Source organism: Vespa mandarinia, chromosome 9, assembly GCF_050613455.1.
Source record: "Vespa mandarinia isolate Hongniang chromosome 9, ASM5061345v1, whole genome shotgun sequence".
NCBI lineage: Eukaryota > Metazoa > Arthropoda > Insecta > Hymenoptera > Vespidae > Vespa > Vespa mandarinia.
The window spans coordinates 6,157,772-6,181,211 of NC_140818.1; the positions used below are offsets into that span (position 1 = coordinate 6,157,772).

Below are 23,440 nucleotides of genomic sequence, written 5' to 3' on the forward strand. Positions count from 1 at the left end.
ATCATTCTCTCATGCGTGAACTACGCATCCTAAAAAGAATCTCTCTAAAATGCCTTTAACATATCCCTCTTTCCTTTTGAGGTAGAGCTATCACTTCGATGTTGCATATTAGTTTGAAAGATGATAATGAGGTACTCTCGACGCGAGAACGTTTCTGTGCATTTGCATTGTATGCATTAAAATATCATGTGAAACGTTATAGTTACCACGTTCGAAATATTATGAAATGTAACAATGACGTTTGATAAAGGTAATATTTCCATTCTTTCATATTTACCATTGGCACGTGTCTATAGTACTCTAAATACTTAATATATTTCACAGATATCGTATCGTATCTGATCGAAAGTAAAGATTTCTAACTATTTATGGATAATATTATAGAAAAGAACGTTAATATGAGATAATTTATACAGTGTAATTGTTTATTCTTGAAAGTTTCAGAATTGATTTTCATATAAAATATAATTTTTTATGAAATTATATATCTCCACGGATGGAGTACATCTAACCAGCAATCGTTTATTCTCACTGTACACTTCGAAACCGTGTATTTCCGCGAACCTATCAGTCGAGTAATTTGTTTGCTTCCTCTTCTTCTAATAATTTCTTATGGACCTCTTACATTTACAGCCTCTAGGTATAGTATATTAAAGTATTTCACGGTCTCATAACTTTTGTTCCAATTTTCCTCGATTCGTGAGAAAAAAGAAGGAAATAAGAGAAAAAGGAAATGAAATAATTCTAATTTCTTTTAATGAAGATATGTTAAACGATTTTAAATACTAAGGAGAAAGCGAAGTATTATTGAAGTAATTTTTTAAAATTTCAAAATGACATTTTATCTATGTTAAACGTTATCTCGTTTATTTACTGTCGGTTAATATCTAAGAAAAAATATTTATCCAAAATATAGTTATATAAAATATATCAGATTATAATCACCGAATCATCTATGAGTGGGATAGCAATTTATAGATTAGTTAAACCTGTTACAATTGATGAGATGACATTAACTGATAGTAACCAAGCAAATTACCATTTCAATTCAATACATAAATTGTCGAGATAAAATCGTCCATGTGATTAGAATATAATTACGTGTATTAACAACGTACTAAAATATAGTCATTAATAATTTAGCTCGTCTAATAAGCAAAATTCGAATTTTGTCGTAATGTTATTTTAAAAGGGCAAGATACTTTAAAAATCATAAATATTTTCTTCTTTTTAAAGTCATTTTTACGAAAGTTTTATTTTTCAAAAAAATTTCTCTATTTATCGCAATTATTTTTAAAAAATATCTCATTGATAACATGAGAGAATGTAATTGACTATAATAGTAAGGAATTGAAAATATTTCTAATCTAATAAACACAAATATATCTTGATCTCTTGTTTCCATAATATATATACGAATATATATAATCTATGTAAAGCATGTGTGAAATTTATTAGCATACTGACGCTATTTAACAGTTCTGTTTGTTTAGCCTACTCCTATAACTTATTATAGTATTACATTTTTGATATTGATTAATTATCGATTTGCATCGATTGCGTATATCATGCATATACAATTTGATTAAGATTATAGAAAAAAAATAAAGGAAAAAAAAAATTCTGATCTATTTAGATTGTCTTAAAGATTGTTGGAAACAGTGCAAAGTGAATACTTATATAACAACATCTTTTACCGAGCTACCGTATAGTATCCGATGCTCATTTTGCTAGTCTTTAAGTTATATTGTGTTAGAATGCACATATTACACGCATGGTATAGTATACGTGTGGTATAAGCTACTAGCTATGGTGAGACAAGATCAGATACGATCCGATCGGCCAGCGGCCCGCTATTTCTGCCAGTACACTCTGCGACAAAACTTTTCTGGAACTGTGTTAACTAGAGGTAGAAGTAAACGACAGGGTTATTCGATGCACATCGACCGATAGTCACAAATAACTCATTGTAATTGCCCCGACTTAGCCACCATGATTAATGCCGCCGAATGTACATTAGATTTACTAAACTTGGATCTTGATTTCTACTATTTCCACCCCTTTTTCTCCCTCTCTGTCTCTCTCTCTTTCTCCCTCTCCCTTTTTTTCTATATATATATATATATATATATATATATATATATATATATATCTCAGAAATTTCATTTTTACAATTTTAGATTGAAGTAGTAGAAAAAGAGTTAAATAATTATTTCTTTTGTGGTGATGGCTGAGCAGAGCCTATAAATTCATCGGTAAGCAATTAATTTTATTTGCATGTTGATTAATTTTCTAAAAATTCTCTCGATTTTCTTTTCCCCTTTTTTCTCTCCCTTTCTCATCCATGCGCCATGGCCTTGAATATCCGAGCAAAATCTTAAAAGTCTACGTCCATCAGAAAACGAGCGTGCATAATTGATAGAGATCTAAGCAGTTTGACGTCGATATATATTCTAACTTGATTTTTCCTTTATAAAAAAGAGAAATAAGCCATGGATAATAAAATATAGAAAAAATTGTGTACAAAAATTGTATAATTGAGTACGATAAATATTGAGAAAATTGATAAATATCTACGATATTTTTTTTTTGTGTCATTTGAAAATATCATAATATATTTTAATTAAAACTGGTTTATGAATAATTTATTGAGTTATCTAAATGAAATCAAATCAACATTGCATCATCTATTGTGGTGTTGCCTAAGGACTTGGATCGTTTAATGAGGATCGTCGAAACCTTCTAGAAAATTAAATGCGAATAAAGCTGACTTGAGATATATGAGATATACGAGCAATGAATCAAAACGGCTGTTAGAGATATTAATTACTTTGTTTGTTCTTCTGTTCGAATTAAGCTGCGGCTGAGTTGTAGCTGCAGGTAACTAACGTTGATGTAAGCGTAAGAAAAGAGATAAGTATTGTGAATGAATAACTCTCATGATCATTTTTAGTTAAAAAAATGTTAAGAGAAAAAAAAGATAGAAATTTATTTTACGAATAATGATAAGACATGAAGTAATTTTTTATACGTCAAGTCAAATGAAATCGTTACTTTTATCGTCGTTTTATTTCATAATAAAAATTGGTAAATAAAACTTTTGATTAATTATCTTTCGAAAGGTTTCTACAAGATGGAATCTATTGATATTATGTACAAGATATATATATATATATATATATATATATATATATATATATGTATGTATGCATATATATGATACATGATCGAATTCATTTTGTCACAGACTACTTCGTAATTATGATCTTATACATTTACCGTTATAGTAGGATTGAAGAACAAATTCTCATAGCTCTTTAGCAGATTTTTCTTTAATTACACGATATAGGGTAATTTAAATTTAAATTATATATATATATATATATATATATATATCTAGAAAGATTATTATATACATATAATAATTATATATATATATATATATATATATATATTAATAGTTTTATATATATATATATATATATATTAATAGTTTTATATATATATATATATATATATATATATAGAGAGAGAGAGATTTATATATATATATACATATATATGCAAAAAAATTATCTTTTAGAATTTAAATAATAAATAAATAAATAAATATTAAAAATTTTCAATATCTTCCTAAAGATATTAGCATACATATTACACTCATTAGTATGTTGAGTTATATGTAAATATTTACAAACTACCAAGGATTCTTGAATGGACCGAAAACAAGAAATTTTCTTTTCTTTTTACTAGATACGTTTCCAACCAAGATACGTAAGTCCTCATTAAATTGATGCTCGGCGAGTTATTCAGCCTACGTAAATTTTTCACTCTGTTAAACATCAAGAAACATTAATTTATGACATAACGAATATATAGGAGGTATTTAAGTTGATTGCTCTCAAGGGTCAGCTTCTTCAAAAGAAACGAGCATTAAAAAAACGTGCTTTATTGTACAAGGAATCAATAAAAAGTGTGTTCGATGTAGACACTAAATATTTTATACGTTGCGGAACAGATGTATTAAATTTACGATCGGTTGAATTTCTTTTTTCTCTCAGAGTATCTCAGAGTTGCAATGAACTTCGATGCATGCCATTTAATACAATTTTCCCTATCGAAGTGACATACAATTAATCACGAATCTTATATCTTTTCTCTATTGATCATTTCATACATTTTACAATCTTCGTATTATAAATAATTAAAATAAAGAGGAGAAAGTGAAACCCAATGTAATCAAATCATTTATAATTAGAATTTTTCTAATTTCTTTCCAAAGGAACTGTTGTTTTTGAATGAAGTAATGGTTTATAATAAATTAAGATCATTACAAATAATAAAAAAAATGATCTATCATATACTTTCTAATTAACGTAAAAGTTTCATTCATAATAATTCTTTATGCATTAATATTAGATTTTATACGAATAATATTTCGTGAAAGTTTCCTGTTCAAATTTTATGAAATTTAAAAAAAAAAAAAAAAAAAAAAAAAAATCGATCTAACAGAAGATCGCTAAAACTAAAAGTTTTCTAGGAAATTTAAAAAAAAATTTCATTCGAGTAAAGTGGTTGACAAATTATTCGATTTAAATTGGCATTTAATCAAGTGAAATAACTCCCTTTCTCTTTCCTCTCCGTTTCACCGTCGTAATCTCCTCGTCGTTGATGATTATAGCCCAAAGAAGAGTTTAATCTTTTCGTAGAGTATATCGTACCACGGATATTTATAATTTCTCTCAAAATAATATCAAGTGGTCAATCTAATATATAACTTACTGTTTATATTTATTTATTTCGTCGGTGTCTCCTGAAGTAATAAAATCCTTTTTAATTGCAAAATTTAATAGATGAAAAAAATCGAAGAAGGAATTAGAAAAATAAAAAGAAAGTGAGAACCGCTTTAATCGACACATTGATTCGATCCTCAAATGAAACAACTTTCAAAAGAAGTACCAGTATTGTGTATGCGCCTGCTATCTCGCGTATCCACTTTTACGACCATTTACGATTTTACTTCTTTCCGTAACCGATCCAACCCGACTTTGTGACGCTCTCTCATGAAACTCTGCTATTTTCTTGATGCGTCAGGAAAGCTTAGGAATTTATAAAAGTAGTCGATATCTAATAAACAAGTAAAGATTCATTCAAAATCAATTTATCAAAGTGAACATATGATATAATTCTAATTATACAAGGCAACGGATGTACAATTTATTGATGATTTAATACAATGTTTTTTTGATTCTTAAGATTTATATAGATTCTTAAAAATTATCGAAAGACCCTTGTAAAACTTTACTGTTCGTTTATAAAATTAAAAATTGAAGTTAGGCAAATAATATTTTATTATTATTTATGAAAATAATTGGATTTCATGAATGATCTAAAATTTTCTCAAGGATCAAACTTTTTAAAGAAAAATCACTTTACAATACTAAATGAAAGAATCTATAATATAATCATATTTATTAATTTTTATCTTATTATAATTTTGAGTATAAGGATTTTTTTGTATATCTTTAGATAATAGAGAGTATATGTAGTTTGATTAGAAATTATCATTAGACGATATTGACGGATTTTATTCGGAGCAACGAAATACGTTAAAGTAGATGGATCGCATTTTACGAGTCCTCCTCAGGTAGTTTTCGCACACGAAAGCACGCACGTATTCACAATAGAGTCCTTATTTTCTTTATCTCTATCCCATTCTACGTTTCTCGCGTATCTTTAAAACGTTAAAGCTAACTTAAACTTACCAATCGTACTTTCGTTCACGTTCACACGTACGATAATAAAACGACATGTCGCGACAAATGCGTAACGTAGAGACATTTGTCGCGACACACAAGACAACTTGGTACATTATTCAAAAGTTCTTGGAAGACGTTTGACCGTTGATGTAAAAACAGTTAAAAATATTTCAGTTAATGTTTATCCTCAAATATAACAAAGAAATCGATTCCTAAGATCACAATAATATCAAGTGACCTACAAATGACACGTATATAAATACATTTAACATATTATAAATGAGTTTAATATTTTGTATTGAACTTGTTTATATCGATTTAGTTAATATAAATATTTTGGTTATACTTCGTTTTAACTATTGTACAATTTGTTACGTCATTTAATTATGTACATTGTATTACTTTTGCGTATATTTGAAATAGATTCCTAAAAAATAATTAATAGATTCTTATCAATCGACGATTTGTAATTTAACGTGAGTTTGTATTTATATATAAATATTTTTAATTGCCTATTTAGGTTTCTGTCTTTTAGAAACAAAAGATATAATATTGTTACTTACACGATATTGGTTTCAGCGTAAATCTTATGATTTACTTTGAAAGCAACGTAGAAGCATTTAAAAGAATGTTTCACCCCGTAGGTTGATACGGAATCTTCATGTTCGAGGATTGATTTACAAATCACGATAGGGTTCTTTCACTTCGAATATCAAGTTATTTCTATTCCAGTTGGAAGGATCTCTTCTCATGAAAGTACTTAAGAAAATTTATTTAACAAAAGTATATTAAGACAAGATAAAATTCGACATTTGTTTTATATGACATTTGTTTCATATGAAACAAAATCTTTGTTTCATAAGTCATATATAACCTATGTATTATTTTTAACAAATAAAAATATATATCTACACCTGAGAACGTAAATCTTGTCTATTGATTTCGCAGAGGAGTGAATACTTTTGTCCGTAGGTTTCTGACCCTATAAATATATTCAAAGATGTGATAACGACTGGTGTCTTTTTCAACTCTGTTTAGGTGACTGAAGACGTTAAGGCGGGCACTGACTCACAGACATTGTCCTTAATAGATCTCTGCCACAAATTGTCCTGATAATTAATGTCTACATAACTGATGTTTTCTTTGGATTTACATTACCTCGAAAGTTATTTTTATAACTTAAAATTAGAGAAATGAAAAAAAGTACAAAAATTGTCATTGTCCCATTAAATAACATATCGTCCATTAAAACATATTAATTACTAACGAATGGAAAGATCTCACGTGATATCTTCAAAATCGATTACTTCAAACGCACAATTGATTTTTCAATATATACATATAAAACTATGATATACAAATGGAAATATAAATACAAATACAAATTACATTAAATATAAATACAAATTATATATCACTTTTCATTTATAAATAATTTAACAACGTATTATTATCACACATAATTATCTTATTCTTGGGAATAAATATTTATCCAATTGTGTGTTCTAAAAAAAAAAAAAAAAGAATAGAAAAAAAGAAAAAAAAAAGAAAAAAAATAAAAGAAAAGAAAAGAAAAGAAAAGAAAAGAAAAGAAAAGAGAAGAAAAAAGAAAAGAAAAGAAAAAACCTTACGCGGCTTTAATAAGACAGACCACCTTTGGCGAACATCTTCGGCGGTGGCACCCCGCACTGGCAGCGTCTCTGACACGCACGATACACTATATTCCCCCTCTCCATTGTCTTTCTGAATCCCCACCACTCGTAGCAAGTTCCCCCACTACCATTACTCGATCCTCGCTCGCTCGTCATGCATTTCGTCGACGTGCCGCCGCTACCAGTGATTCTTACCAGTAAGTTACGGACCGCACTAAGGCGCGTATCACTTTGCTGCTGTTTATCCGTTCCTATTTCCTTTCTCTCTCACGCTTACTTAACTCATAAATATTCTGTCCTTGCCTTAATATATTCTTTTTTCCTATTCTATTTTTCCATTTTTCCACGTTCGCACACTACTTCATCGTAAACTTACGATCTATCTCGCGCGTGAAATTTCGTCGATCACATTTTTTTGCTCATTCCCCTTTCTCTCTCTCTCTCTTTCTTTCTCTCTCTCTTTCTCTCTCTGTCTCCTTTTCTTTCTCTTTTTCTCTCTTTTTCTCGTTCTTTATCTGTGTTTCATCCATTTTCTATTATGGAGTGTTCTATGTGAACCGTGCTTTTGCGTATCGTGTTTCTTTCTAATACAAGGTTGGAAATCAGATTTCGTGATTTCTTTTATTTAATTTTAAAGAACTGAGTGCGTCAGAAATAAGAATGACACGGTGTTTTTGTAAAAGAGATCAGAGAAAAACTGAATTGTGACGAGGGAAAAGATTGAAAGTGAGGAAGAGATAAGACGAGCATCATTCATCTCTGTTTCTATCTCGATAGTGAAAGAACGAAAGGTGTCGAGTGCGCGTGGCGGAGTAGTTGATATCTCTCTCTCTCTCTCTCTCTCTCTCTCTCTCTTTCTTTCTCTTTCTCTTTCTCTTTATCTCTCTCTCATTTATGTATATATTATATCCCTTTTTTATCCTTCTTCTTTTTTTCGACTTACAGAAGTAGTTATAGGATATTTCAGTCATATCAGACATTTCTGCCCACGCTGTGAAATGCGCTATGCAAAAATACGGTAAGTGCCATTTTCATTTTACAGTTAGATAATCCAATTATAAATTTATTTTCTTTATATATCGCGCAATATTAATAAAATTTACGTAATGGATATTACGTTTAATTATATCATTAAATTCTACGCGATTCATTATCGAGTCGTATTATATTTTTTTGTTTTGTTTTGTTTTTAAAGAAATAACTAGTAATAAGAAGAAGTGGATTTATGAATTGTGCGGAAGTAAAACGTTTCGTTTAGAATATCGATTAATCGTGCCAAGAAAACGAGTCACTATAAATATTAAAAGTAATAATAGATAAGATAATGTTTAAATACGATACGTAAATTATTTTGTAAAGTCAATCTTTTTCAAAGACTTTTTTCTGGTATACATATTTGGTTTCAGTGTGCGCCTACCGTCGGATGCGCGCGCGTGATAACCACTAAAATGGAGTGCGCGTGCCACATAAATCGTAAATACGTCTTCAGTAAGAATATTCGATTATTGTTGAAGGTTGAATTTTGCAAGAGCTAAAGTATCATTCATTTTCTTTTGTTCCTTTTATTTATTTATTTATTGATTGATTGATTGATTGATTGATTGATTGATTGATTGATTTATTTATTTATTTATTTATTTTTTTTTTTTAATTATATCCATTCCCGTACGTTTCTACTTTACTAAAGAACTTCTAGAATTTCGTTATGATAATCATCGAAATCGTTATCATAATCATCATATTCATTACCATAATGATCATCGTTATAATTAAATGACATTGGTAATGTCAATTTATATTAATATCTTAACTATCGTTCATTCATTAATATATATATATTAATATATATATATATATATATATATATATATATATATATATATTATCTATCATTATCGTTACAATTAATTGCTGCTATTAATCCTAATATTTTTATTCATATATTTTTTCTTTTTTTATCCTTTTATCATTTTTATTTTCTTTATTTATCCTTTTATCATCGTATTGCACAAAATCGTAATAGCCATTACTAAATTATATTTAAAGCAATGTTATGATATCTTTGAAGATTAGCAATGAGTTAGAAAAAAGAAAAAGATACTTTTTTATAAAGATCTATCGTCTGTTTGCGATAAGAAATATCGAACGATGATACGTAGTAGAAAGATACTCTCGCGACTCTAATGTTTTTTCGAAAGGAAAAATACTTGTTAATACGCTATTCCATAGTTAAAGATAGGTACTAGTTGGAGAATACAATCTGATAAAAATATGATCAAAGAACATAAAATTCTACCTTTGTCTCTTTTTTTTTCTTTTTTCTTTCTTTTTTCTTTCTTATTAACAAACTTTTTATCGAAACACTTCTGATCGATCCAATCGTACGGGTTTAAAGTTCGGGCTCCTAAATCGATTCGTTCGTGTCACGGTCTCGAGGACGATGACATGCTCTTGAACTTGTTTTTGATCTCGATTCTCTCTCTCTCTCTCTCTCTCTCTCGCTCTCGTTCTCTTTCTCTTTCTTCGAAAAAGAAAGGTCTTCGCATTAACTTTAAGTTCTTTTACGGCTTCAATTCTTCGTTCGAAATAGCTTCAAAATTAGAATATCTCAAATAATCATTCCACTTTTTCTCCATTCCATAGAAATTTCTTGACGAATTTATCATTTTGTTATTTTTGGTTTCTTTGTTTCTTTTTTTTTTTTTTTTTTTTTTTTATCTTTTTATCTATTTTCCTTTGCGTGCATGTACACATATATGCGTTTCTTTCTTCGTTTATTTTTTTCTCTTCCTCTTTCGTTCCCAACTACCTACGATTAGATCGAAATTTTATGACACTGGTTTACATAACCCTCGGTTTTGCTTCATCATCAATGTTATTTTACAATTGCAATGTTCGACCGTATTCGCGATTGAGAAAAGTCGTTGTTTTAAAAATGTTATCATCAAAGTATTATATATATATATATATACAGTGGTCGATCTTTATTTTACAAAATCAACAGAAATGTTGAAAAATTTTTAATGCACGCTCGATAGATCGATTATTGTCAAAACATAACATTTTAAAGCTAGCCACGATGTTCATTTTCAAGAGCAATAAAAAAATTCTCTATTTCCTTTAAATTGTCAAATTCGATGATTTAAATATCTTGAAGTTTTTTAAAACAAAGTTTACCAATAAAGCGGCAGATAAAGAAGTTCTCAAATTCACAAGTAAAAAATCACAAAATCTCAAGCTAATTCAAAACTTAATGATCACCAATTAAACGATCGAGTTTTATTTTCATCGTCAAAAAGCAGTAAATTATTAATACATATGTTATATCTAAGTCTTATTGATAATTATATAATGATGTAACTTTTGCATGAATTCTATGCTATTAAATGTAACATTACGTACACAGATGATATGCACTTCGAACTTAGACTTTCTCCTTGAAAATAATGTATAATATAATAATAATTAAGTATGCGAAATATATATATATATATATATATATGTCTAAAGATATTAGCTTGATTATATATTATCTTTATTATAATTAATGATCTAACTCATAGTTTAACGTTTCACTGTATCAAGGAAATAAAATTTTTCGTTTTTAATTTTTAAAAGAACAACAACTTGATTATTTCTAAGGTTTAAGAAATTTCGAGTGCTATTAAATAATCGAAGAGGAAGATCATTGAAGAAAAAGGTATCGCCTTACGTTTCCCTCGAAATGGCAGACCGAGGCACTACAAAAAAGAAAAAGAGGAAAGAATATCATTGGGGACCGATCAAATGTGGGGGAAGGGGGAAGGATTCTTCAATTCAATAGGGGTTAGGAAATAGGTGTATTAAAGGCAATCGATAAGAGGACAGTTATAGCTACGTACGTAGCTGTGTAAAAATAAGAAAGAGAAAGAGAAAGAGAGAGAGACAGTTCTTCATTTTATAGATAGTTCACTTGTAATTACATGAATCGCCTTCTTGATTCTTGAAATGAAATGACGTGTTCTATGTCAGCTATGATGAAGTTATCCCTTTTGATTTTAAAACGAAACCTATCGTGCTATGAAAACAGACAATTATCGATACGGTCACAAAAAATGTGAATTTAAATGATCGTTTTTCTTTCTTTTCCTTTTTTTTGTTCACTTGAAAAAGAAAAGTTATAATGTAAAACGCACTGTGAATTTTGAAAGTAAATTTTTTTTTTTTTTTTTTTTTTTTTTTTTTTTTTTTTTTTTTTTATTGAAACTTCACCGTCTTGGTAAAATATCGATCGAAAGACAATCAACAGCACCTTTACTTTTCTTTCTACAATTCGTTTACATTAGCTTTATCGACGTGAAATGAACGGAATATTTATTCCATTTTCATTCTGTTAGAAACTAGTATATTTCTTTCTCCCGCAAAGCATGACATATAATTATGGTTTAAAGAAAATATGTTGTTGTATTTCTTTTTCTCGAAGTAATATGACAAATATTTGCATTATTGTCATTAATTGTTTGGAAAAGTACAAAAAATATATTTAACACATTTGACAAATCTTTTTTCTAAAAATCACGAATCGAATTTGCAATATAAAATTTTTCAACTTCTATACGCCAAGATCCGTAGAACTACCATCGCGTCATCCGTCTGTGATCAATTTTATAATTTCCTTCTCTCTCTTTTTCTTTCTCTCTATCTCTCTCAAAAGTCTTGTAAACTGCTTTTAATCTTCGCAAGTTAAGTAATCTAAACTTTACGTCGGATCAAAAAGAACATTACACCAAATTTCTTTATGATTGAACAAAAATAGTAGAAGTTTATTGAGATATTAGAAATAAATAATATATGGCTTTTATATTATTGATAATATAAACATATATTGTAAAAATTTGTTAATTAATTTTATTCTTAATCATTAAAAAATGTGAACAATTATTTTTTGATACATAATTGGTAATCAGTGTAAATTAGTTTTATTTCTATCGTCCATTAATTATAACATATTTTGTATATAATAAATTCACAGAAGTAATAAGATCTGAATTAATTAAATGTGGTATTCTTTTATAGTATGCTTCTCAATGAGATTATAATAATTGACAATAATGATTGCCAGTGCAGGTGACATTTAAAATATCAATGATATTATTTTTATATCTTCGTACTTTTTCTATATTATTTTATTTTCCATATTATTTTAAGAAAAAAAAGCACTCATAGATATCGTAGTCCTTTTTTTCTTTTACGACTCTAAATATTTTAGACAGTTTCAGTATTTGTTTCCTTTTAACAATTTGAAATTAAGCAATGAAAAATGCTAAATTATCGATAGAAAAGTAGCAAAAAATTGTATAAAGAAAGTAACAACATATTGTAAAAATTGTAATGATTTTGAATTTTGTCGAACATATTCTGTTTTTAACAAAAAAAAAAAAAAAAAAAAAAAAATGAGAATTGATCAATAATATTCAAAATAATATTTTATAATTATATATTAAAAAATATATAAATTTAAGTTCTCTTTATTTTCATAGTTTTATTATTTATTCTATAGCAGAAATTAAAATTGTTAATAACAATTATTAATTATTGAGCAGCGTACTATTTATTTTATTGTTATTTATTATTTAGAGTTATTTGGATTATTTAAAATTTTTTTGTTTGATATCATTTGACTTATAGTAATTAATTTAGTAAATTTTATAACCATGATTACGTGTCACGGTTGGTGTAGCATCGAACGTGTTAAAATGTTGTCATGCGTTAGATGCGAAAACAGATAACACAGCCGTCTAGGTCTAAAGGCCAAGGAAATATGACATTGTAAAAGCGAGCTAGTATGTGAAAACAGAAATCTTTTTTTCAAATCAATTGACGATAACCGAGGATACAAAGTTCGAAAATTAGCAATCATTAATGTTGCATTCATATAAACGACGAGCACAACAACATTATAACGTTTGCGTTTCTATTTTTAATGTTGGAAATGATAAATAAATGTAAAATTAAAGCTGTTTAATATCTCCAAACAAATCATATTTAAATTTATATAATTAACTTGGATAAGCTGGTTAATTTACTTACTCTTAATTCCCAAAATCACTCATTTACGTGCTCGCGTATTTTTTTTTTTTTTTATATAATATACGATAGCAAGTTTTAGTATGAAACCTAATGATATTCACATATTTCCATATGGATCGACCAAGTAGCTACAATATTAAAATATATATACATATAATTTACATTTATTAGATATTCTTCGAGGATCATATATTATACATTTGGTTTGCCGATTTGTTTTGGTCAGTCTTGATCTCTTATCTTTTCATCGTAGTCTCGACGGGTGAAGTGAAAACATTTTTTTTACGAGAATAGTGAGATAAGCTATGCAAGAAAAATCAGTTGATCTATATATAAACTATTCTATATCAGTTCTTTTTCTTAGTTATTTTCCATTACTGCATCGACAAGAAAATTCTATATTCTTAACGTTAAAAAAAGTTTTATATATTTGTCTTCATGGAAGTTGAAAAAAAAATAAATAAAAAGAAAAAAAAAAATAAATAAAGGAAAATATATAGAATTTTATATTGAAAATTATTGTAATCGCATAATTGTCCATTCAAAGTAAAACAATTTGATTGTTATATTGTCTTATAAATATGCAGATTCTTTTATATTTTCATTTTTATAGACTAGCAATCATACGATTGCCAATACTTTATGACTTAATATTTCTGGATTGATTATGTGATATTTAGTAGCAAGAAATGCATTGCCGTTTGCTTGTATCGATTATTCGTGAATAACTTACTAGCTTGGAAATGCTATTTGAAGATGAATTACGGATCGATCAGTCGATAAAGTTTCACACGATGCTTGGCGCCGCCGTTTTCCTGTTCTTGCATCATAAGTGAAATTAATATAGCCTTTGTGTCGGAAAAAGCGTTTATACCACCACGACTTCATTGATGTCGGTTTCTTCGACCAAATAATTCATCCCGCCTTAGTTTTTTTCTCTCTCCCTCTCCCTCTCTCTCTTTCTCTTTCTCTTTCTCTTTCTCTTTCTCTTTCTCTTTCTCTTTCTCTCTCTTTGTCTCTATTTATAAACTTAAATCATACAAGTAATATATTTCCTTGGAACAAACGATAAAACGCAATGTTTTTATTCAAATAATATTTATTTCTTTATTTTTCTTTTTCTTTTTTATTCTTTCTTATTTTCTTATATAAAAAAAAAAAAGATTAATCATCAAATACGTTAAGTTATTAGACGTAAAGCAAAATCGAAATACTTTTATTTCCTTTTTTCTTCCGCGTCTTTTCGAATTATTCTTATTAAATATCAATCATTAAGAAAGAGTGATCGTTATTGAATGTTACTCGAAATCGCAAAAAAAAGGGTTAAAAATAAGGATTAATAAGTTTATTAATTTACATTAGAATTATATGCCATCGAAAATTGTTCATAAGTTCTATAATATATGAGTTGAAATTTTCCGACGAAAGAAATCAAAACTTCTCAATGTTAGCGTCATTATATATGCTAATGATTTATATTACATTATCCTTAAGGGGGAAGGCCACTGTGACAAGGCCGAAAAAATAATCGATTTCTAAGAATTTTTTTCACTGGAATAATTAATTAATAAAGAGATCTAATTGTTGTTATTTTATTAAATGTATATTAAATTTATTTCATATAAATTTTTATTAAAAATGTTTTAAAATTAACAAAGATATGAGCCTTGATTTAATGACTAAAAAAATATTTCCCCTCCATTATGGCATTGATATCTCGCTGAAGGGTTATCTGAAAATAAAAAATAAAATTTTATCAATATCGATACGAGTAGCTATCCTTATGCTTAGCGGTTTTTTTTTTGATTATTTACAAAAAGGCGATTGAATTTTTTTTTATTTTTAAATTCCTTTTTTTTTATTCAAACAATTTGTGAAAATAGTAATTATTAAAATTTTTGAAATCAGCTACGTACAACCACTATAATTACAAATATAAAAAAAACAAAATTGAAAATCGACTCGATTAAGTTTTCGAATATTCGTTTTGAAAAAAATCGTGTCAAGAAATACGCATTGAAAGTATTCGTTACGTTTTTCTTGGTATAAAGTTATATATTTTCTAAAATATTGATATTTGCATTAAATTATTGAGTCGCGAATCATATGATGGCTCTTCATCAATATCTTCATTGTTTCCTTGTCTTTTTTGATTTTTTTATGGACCTTATTCATGCAATTCTTCGCAATTTTCATCTGCTTCATGTCTCGTTCAACGCAGTACGAGTGAAGTATCGGTCCAACTTTAATACTCATTAATTCCACTAATTCAGAATTTTAACTTACAATTTTGATAATATATACTTTTAAGAAATGCAAAAAGAAAAAAAATTTTTTTCAAATGTTCACAATAGTCTTTCCCCTCAAAATACGGCTATTGTTTTCTATGACTTTATTAATATCTCTTTAACTTTGAACACTTTGTTTAATGCTGCAAATTTCTTTTGGCCTATTCATGTCATGCATAATTGAAGTTATGAAAAATGAACGTATGTACTTAGCATTCATAAATTATACTTCTCATTTTACTCAAATGTTTAAATACTCTTCTTTTTTTTTTTTTTTTTTTTTTTAATGTACTTTTCGGGATGAACTCTACCATTTGAAAAAATATAAGTATATGGTGTATTAGCAAGTCTTTGGCACGATCATCATTCATGAAACAGATGGATTAAACGAACATAAAGTCAAAAGTACATTAAATACTGATATTCGATATATTTATAATTTATCAAAAATTTTTCTTGTTGAACGACGATAACGATTTGTTATTTCTTCGATACGTTTTAATAGTGCCTAACGTTACGAATGTTCTATAATCAGTAATAATAATATCGAGATACAAGTAATTATGTTTATATATTTTGAATTTTTTCCCGTCAAATTCAATTATTCGATTGAGCTTTCAAATAAAATTAGACTGTCAGCTGAGTTATTCAAACGGTATAGAAAATAATTGTTTGTTATATAAAGATTTTGAGTAAAACAATTATGAAGAATTTTTATTTTTAATAACCATTATGAAGATTCCATTATAAAATTTCTTATTATTATATGTTTTGATTACGATTCGTATTTCTGTTCTCATATATGTTCCATAATCGTTACTTTTTCGATTCTATATATTGCTTTTGAAACGATTCTAGAATCGATTCTTATTTCGATTTTTCCGTTATTGATATCATTCCAATTGCAGATTATTGTATATATCAATATTTTTTTTTACAAAATTATTATAGAAAAAGGAAAAATAATTGTACATATCATTGATTTCTAACAAAGCATTAGAAATAAATAAAGGAGCTACATATTTTTTTACACTCTCACAAATGCTATATTATACAGAATAGGAAGTTAATAAAATGAAATTTCGATTTTTTATTTTAAACATTTATTTCATTTTATATCATATTTAATATAAAAAAATATAATAAAATGAATTATAGAAACAATGATATGTATGAATGTTTCTCATTTTTCTATAATGATTTGATTAAAAATATGTAGGTTAATATTTCGAAAAATTGAAACAAGAATGGATTTTGGAATCGTTTCGAAACCAATATATTAAATATAATTGAAAAGATTACAATTATAAAATCAATATGGGAACCGAAAAGAAGGAATCGTAATCGAAATAGATGATAGTTGAAAATTTTACTTTTTCATAATTTTTTAAATTTTATTATAATTTATTATTATTTTTATTATAATTTATTCATTGAAAAGAATTGTATAAAAATCGATAATTAGTTGGAAGATATCGCCGATAACGAATTATATGAAAATTCTCTCGAATTTGTTTCAGATCGAAGAGAAGACAGCAAGAATCGATGGTGTCCCGTGGACATTCTGAAATATTAATCATTTAGTGCTTATAAACGACGACGAATTCGCTTGAAAGTTCGGAATTATTTTAAATTCGAACGAATCGGTGAAGATAATGAAGCAGAAGAGTTAGAAAAAAGAAAGTGGCAGAGGAGAAGAAAGAGAAGTGCATCGAGAGAAAGAAAAACAAATATCGAGAAAATAATGTGACAGGCAAGTTGGGTCGATGAGTCCAGGTGTTGTCCTGTGATTCACTGTCAGTTTAGAATGGATCACGTGGATCAATCAAGTGCACGTACGGAGAATAACGCGTCCTCGAACATGTCTGTAGGTTCGCGAATAACGAGGAATTGTTCGCGATGTCGAAATCATGGACAAAAAATTGCCCAGAAGGGCCATGGAAAAGATTGTAAGTACCGCGATTGCGTCTGTGAACGTTGTAAACTTTTTTCCGATCGACGAAGCATGATGGCCCGGCATAATGAAATGAGAAGAACTATGGCTCAAGACGAGGTTAGAGAATATCTTTTATCAAATGTTTTCTATTTTCTTTCTTCGTTTTTTTTTTTCTTCTAATACTTATAATAACTTATTGTTATTCAACGAGTATCTTCTAATCGTTTCTCAATCGTCAGAGATATGAGATCGATTAAGTTTACGTATTATATTTAGATGTTTTCTTAGCAAAGTAATATTCGAAGATATAATAGAATCATTCCTAAATAAAATTTTAAAAAGTATTTCTTTTTTTTTTTACGAGTTGAAACTAATTAACCCGAACTCATTTGTTCGTCTCTCTCAGCGATCGATTTTTTCCACTGACAGGATTCAACATCACTCTCCATAGATGGATCCTCGCTCGGTTCAGGTCCGCAATCGGTGAAGAATCTCGAGGGAAGTTACGACAGCAGCAGTGGCGACTCACCAATCAGCAATCACGGAAGCAACGAAACTCAGGACGGGAACAGCGACGTTGCCGGAATTGCTTCCTCAAAAAAGGCACCGTCTTCAAATCGTTCGCCAGCCACAACGTCCTGGCCACAATGGCAGGCCGGTGAGTTCAAATGAAATTTACTTATTTAATTTTTTTTATTCATCAAAAAGATTCAACAATGAAATATATCCGAGCAATGAAGAAACAGGTATCTTCAATAAGTTCATCAATAAGTTATCTCAACTATCATATTTTTCATTAATCGATTATAATTAACGTTCGAAATATAAATGAGGAACGATAGGGAAATGCTAATAAAAATCGATACGATGTGAAGAAAGCGATAACGATTTTAAACATAGCGTTATTATTTGGATATTATTTAATCATTATATTACGCTAAAAATTAAACAATGAGTACATGGTGTTTACAATAAAACGCCTTGATTTACTTATTTATTTCATAACAAAATTTAAAGTGTTTCATTGCAGACACCCTGTACATTCAACCGGTCGTCCTTCAAAAGATCTCTTTTTGAATGCCGTTTCCCGGAATTTGATCGTGGTTTTACAGAAGAAAGCATCCATTGAACGAAAACTTGGACATTCTTGCTCAAGGCCAAAATTTCGTTCTATTGTGTGAACTAATTACGATAAACTATGCGACCATGATTATTAACAAAATATCATCATGCTATTCATTTTTAATATTTTTCCTATATCTTTTTTCAAATGATTATAACTTTGTTTTCACTTAATCTCTTTGATTTGTTTTTATGTACGATGCCATTGTGATTGCAAAAAAATAACATTTAGCGACAACAGACAGAAGGTTTTTGGCATGACGAATTTGAAGTGTCGGTTCTCGATTGTTTCAATGTGAACAATTGGCTCCTCTCCAGAAACGCATGAACGATTAGCACTTAATTGTACACCCTCTTTATTATCTTTCTATGGTGCTTTTCATTTTTCTATGCTCGTTTATTCGTTTACGCGCGATAAATCATCATGTAATATTCTTTGTTTCTTTTACTTTTGCTTATATGTTTGGTATTTTTACCATATTAAATCCATTTAATCTGTTAAATTATATTAATTTAAACCTACTCTCATTCTCTCTCTCTCTCTCTCTCTCTCTCTATTTATCTATCTCCCTCTCCCTCTTATATTGATTTAGAACTTTTTCAATGATAACGAAATGTTTTCTTCTAATTTTTCTTCTTTTTCCTCTTGGAAAAATCGTAAGATCGTTTAGGAAGATAGACAAAAGATGAATAGAAATTTTTCTTCTCTCTTTGTATTCGACGAGAGACAAAAAAGAAAAAAAAAAAAGGAAAACTATCTCGTATTCGGAAATAACATAGCGAAGTATATGTAATGACTTGAAGACTCGCATCGAAATGCCAGAACTTTTGGCGCGTTACTTCCTTAATTAACTTCTCTTCTCAAATTCATATGTCCGCCATAACATGGCAGAGCTGTTTAATTTACCTTCTCATCCATTTATTATTATCGTGCACCTGCTTATTGATGAATATACACATATAGGTTGCAAAGCAAGAGATTACCTACCTGTTGCACGCTCTGATTCATTTATTTGCTTTTTTTTCCTCGCTTAGCTTGTCTCCTCTCGCATTTCTCCTTACTCCATTTTAAAACTTATCATGAATGAAGATTTTTTTCCTTTAGCATTCTTCTTTTCTTTTTTATTTATTTTTTTTTCTTTCTTTCTTTCTTTTTTTTTTTTTTTTTTTTTTCTCTTTATTAACCAACGTAAACAATATTATCGCTAAAAATAAAGAAAGAAGAAAAAAATCAAATATTTTAAACCCATGATATTCTATTCGCGTAAATATGTTATAAATAGCTTACAGTTGTTTTTATATGATCGATCGATGATTAACGAGATAAAAATTTAATGGTCTTTGGATACAATTATACCGATGATTAAAGTCAAACGATTATATTAATGATTATTTTACAAATTATTAATGATTATTCTCAGATAAGAACTGATCATTATAGCGATCTAAGCATTTTCCAAGGAAATCATTTTTATACATTGATTTTATGTACATTCCCTATAACTATTTTCTATCGTAGTAAAATTGCTAGCGACGCGTACGGTTTGTTGAACATAAATTTAACCACAGGTCGATATGTGTTAATATGTAATTAAATAAGTATATGTCAGGGCAATAGGAGAATTACAACTTTTCAGAAGAGTCTATTCGTTCATGCATATGTAATTACATATAAATTTTTAATTATATTATATTTTTACATTTCTTTTTTTTTCTGTCAAATACACCCTCGTACCGTCAATTAGGCTCTATTAGGAAAAATTATTAGCAAACTTTTAATGATAGAAAGGTCGAAACAAGTTATGAACACATAGATGCGTCAGTTCACGAAAATGTTTCACGTGTTCCAAATTAAAGAAACTTTCAATTAAGTTAAATCAATTCTTTCTTTGGCATTAAACATTTGATTATTTGATTAAAAACTTAGGAATATATTTAGTATATGATATAGAGAAAGTAATTCGAAAAAAAAAATAAATAAATCAAAAAGTTGAAGAAAAAGAAATTGAAAAATAGAATTAAGGGAACATTTTTATATCGACAACCTATCTCTCTTTCTCAACCAATCTTTTTCATTTCTCTTCATTTTCCTCATATTTTTCATGCAACATTTTTCTTTTCTCGTTTCCGTTCGCGGATATGAATGATAAATAATGACAGAGACGACTTCTCGTTTCGATTAATATCTTCTGTCCTTATTTTCCTTCTTATCTCTTTCATTTTCTTTCTTTTATACTTCTTGTTTCGTCGGCGTTACGATTTATAAAAATAGTAGTAGAATGCTGTTAGACTTATAAAGACCATCCATCTTTGTTTCTCGGACTGCTATTTCGTTCTTTTTCTTTCTCGTTTATTTTGTTTTTTTTTTTTTGCGTTTCGTCCTTCATTCCTGGAAGAATGTTACAGTGTAGATACTAACCGGCCATTTAAGAGGTACAATTTCTTTTAAGTGAGATACCATACTCTTACGATTATTATCAAGTTTCTTACCGCCTTAGGAAAATAATTGTTCCTCGTAAGATTCTTCACGTTTTAATATGCTCGGTAAATGGACACATAGCCGGAAACATTTTTGATTAATTACAATATTATCTTATCGATAATTATTATTTGTCTTTTTGTAAATATAACAACGAAAATAATTCTATCGATTTTATGGATATATATATTTAACAATAACGTTCGAAAATCGTCGAAATGCCTTTGTGAAAAAAATTTTTTCAATAAGTCACATCGTTATGCAGAATAGTAATAAAGTAAAATTATTATAAAATAAATTATAACGACGGCGATAACGAGACTACTTTCACTGCAATCTTTCAAGAACAAAGGAGATAGTATTCAAAGGGTTTTAGTTAAAATGATTTATTACTTTCATGCAAATCCATCGTTGTATAGGGTGATCTTAAAATGTTAGGCTAAATTTTATCAATTTCTTTAAGTCGATAAAAGGAATGTTAGATAAGGGCAAATGCATAAATTTTATACCTCTGATATATACTTACGTATAAGTCAGAATCGTAAGATATAATTTATTCAACTTATAAATTGGTATTTGCATGTTTCAAATTAAACGTACCCATTTTATAAACACTTGATATCTTTGGTGAATTGCCATATAGAAAATATCCTGTAACGTTGGTCGATCTCAACTGAAAGATCATCATTATTCGATGAACAACGGCCGTCTTGTTTGTTCACATTCAAATATGGACTTGACTTCGTTCATTTCTCATTTTTTCCACATTCAATCAGCTTATTTTTTTTAATCTATTTCGATCATCTTTGAGTCTTAAAAAAAAGGAAAAATATTATTAAGCGCGATAAATAATACGAGGAATGGTTTAGTTCGTATAGAATAATAACGTTGCATTTTTATATCCATATTTATAGTGTTATGAAAGATATTAAATCGTTTTATTTGATCTTTCGAAATTGTTCTCTCATAGAATAGCGAAAATATTAAATAACGTACGGTAACGTTCGGATAAAGCAATTATTTTTATGTATAACAATTGATCTCATTATTATTATTACTAGTATAACTAAGATTATCTAATATTGGGAAACATCAAAGAGGATTATAATATAAGAGCAAGTACTCATATTTGGTTCTTTTTGCAGTAAAACGCATCTAAATTATATGTATATGTATAAATACCTTTATATAGATTGTATGCGTAGAGAAACGTATAATATTCACTTTTTATCTACGAAAATTATATAGAATAAGTTAATATTGATAGAAACAAAGTCGACAATAAAATTAATGTCAATGAAATTAAATTCAGGGGCGGATTCAAATGCATCTTGGGACGCATCCTCAACCTCGAACAGCGGCACCAATTCACGTACGAAACCGACGTGCACACGTTGCCGTAATCATGATGTTACTAGCATTCTTAAGGGTCACAAGAGGTACTGCGACTTTATTTACTGTCATTGCCCCAAATGCCGTAACACGCTTAAGCGGCAAAAGCAAATGGCAAAACAAACCGCACTTAAAAGGGCTCTTATACAAGACGAGGAACAGATAAGAAAGTATGGCAAGGTAAGTAAGATAATTTATATTTTTTATATAATATTTTTTATCTATAAAATTTCATTTCAAATAAAAAGTTAATTTCTAATAAAAAGCAATATTAATTAACCATGAAAAATATTAAGCCGAATCAAAGGCGGTCTCGAGAGATCGTAATCTCGTTAATTTGCAGTTGGTGATGCCAGCGATGCCTCCAGTAGAAAACAAGCATGTACCAACTGTTCCTCAACCAGCGTGGAACATCGAAGGCAGTTACGGTGGCATCAATGGCGTACTTAATACTCCAACTCCAAGAAAATTGCCAGTCGTAGATACGCATTTGCCTTCTTCGATTCATCAGATTCAACCACAACCTAGTAAGTCTACTTTATTATCACTTTGTTATTAATTCTCGCTATGTTTACAAAATCTTTTTGATAAATTGCAAATGATCCGTCAACTTTGATGACAATATCTATTCTGAAAAGTAAAGAAAAATCGTTAATTCGATGATCGATACGTTAAATATATTACGAGAAGATCGAGAGATTTAGGATGATCTATATCAATAAAAGGAGATCCTGAAGAGTGCA

At 28.4% G+C, this 23,440-nt stretch overlaps 1 protein-coding gene and 1 long non-coding RNA gene across 15 annotated transcripts in view; one reads left to right on the plus strand and one right to left on the minus strand.

The window, feature by feature from the left end:
• Window positions 1-4,577: 4,577 nt before the first annotated feature.
• On the minus strand, window positions 4,578-7,485 carry LOC118443351 (uncharacterized). 3 transcript variants are annotated; one of them, XR_014982527.1, is made up of 4 exons: window positions 7,391-7,485; window positions 5,766-7,264; window positions 4,960-5,127; window positions 4,578-4,813 (listed from the first exon to the last, which is right to left on the minus strand). It is a non-coding gene; the product is annotated as an uncharacterized LOC118443351 (long non-coding RNA). The 3 variants fall into 3 exon arrangements; XR_014982526.1 differs by lacking the exons at window positions 4,578-4,813; window positions 4,960-5,127 and having other exon boundaries at window positions 5,150-6,518; window positions 6,674-7,264; XR_014982525.1 differs by lacking the exons at window positions 4,578-4,813; window positions 4,960-5,127 and having other exon boundaries at window positions 5,151-6,186; window positions 6,323-7,264.
• Window positions 7,486-7,544: 59 nt separating this feature from the next.
• dsx (transcription factor doublesex) overlaps window positions 7,545-23,440 on the plus strand; it is a 64,183-nt gene continuing 48,287 nt past the window's right edge. For 5 of the 12 annotated variants that reach the window (XR_014982621.1, XR_014982622.1, XM_085659467.1 and 2 more), the window contains exons 1-6: window positions 7,590-7,630; window positions 8,357-8,429; window positions 17,289-17,821; window positions 18,134-18,362; window positions 22,618-22,877; window positions 23,041-23,224. Coding sequence is in view for 10 of the 12 variants with exons in the window: in XM_085659467.1 (XP_085515593.1) it covers window positions 17,576-17,821; window positions 18,134-18,362; window positions 22,618-22,877; window positions 23,041-23,224 (919 nt within the window). In the remaining 2 variants the exon portion in view is untranslated. The other 7 variants (XM_085659473.1, XM_085659471.1, XM_085659470.1 and 4 more) reach the window with 7 other exon arrangements.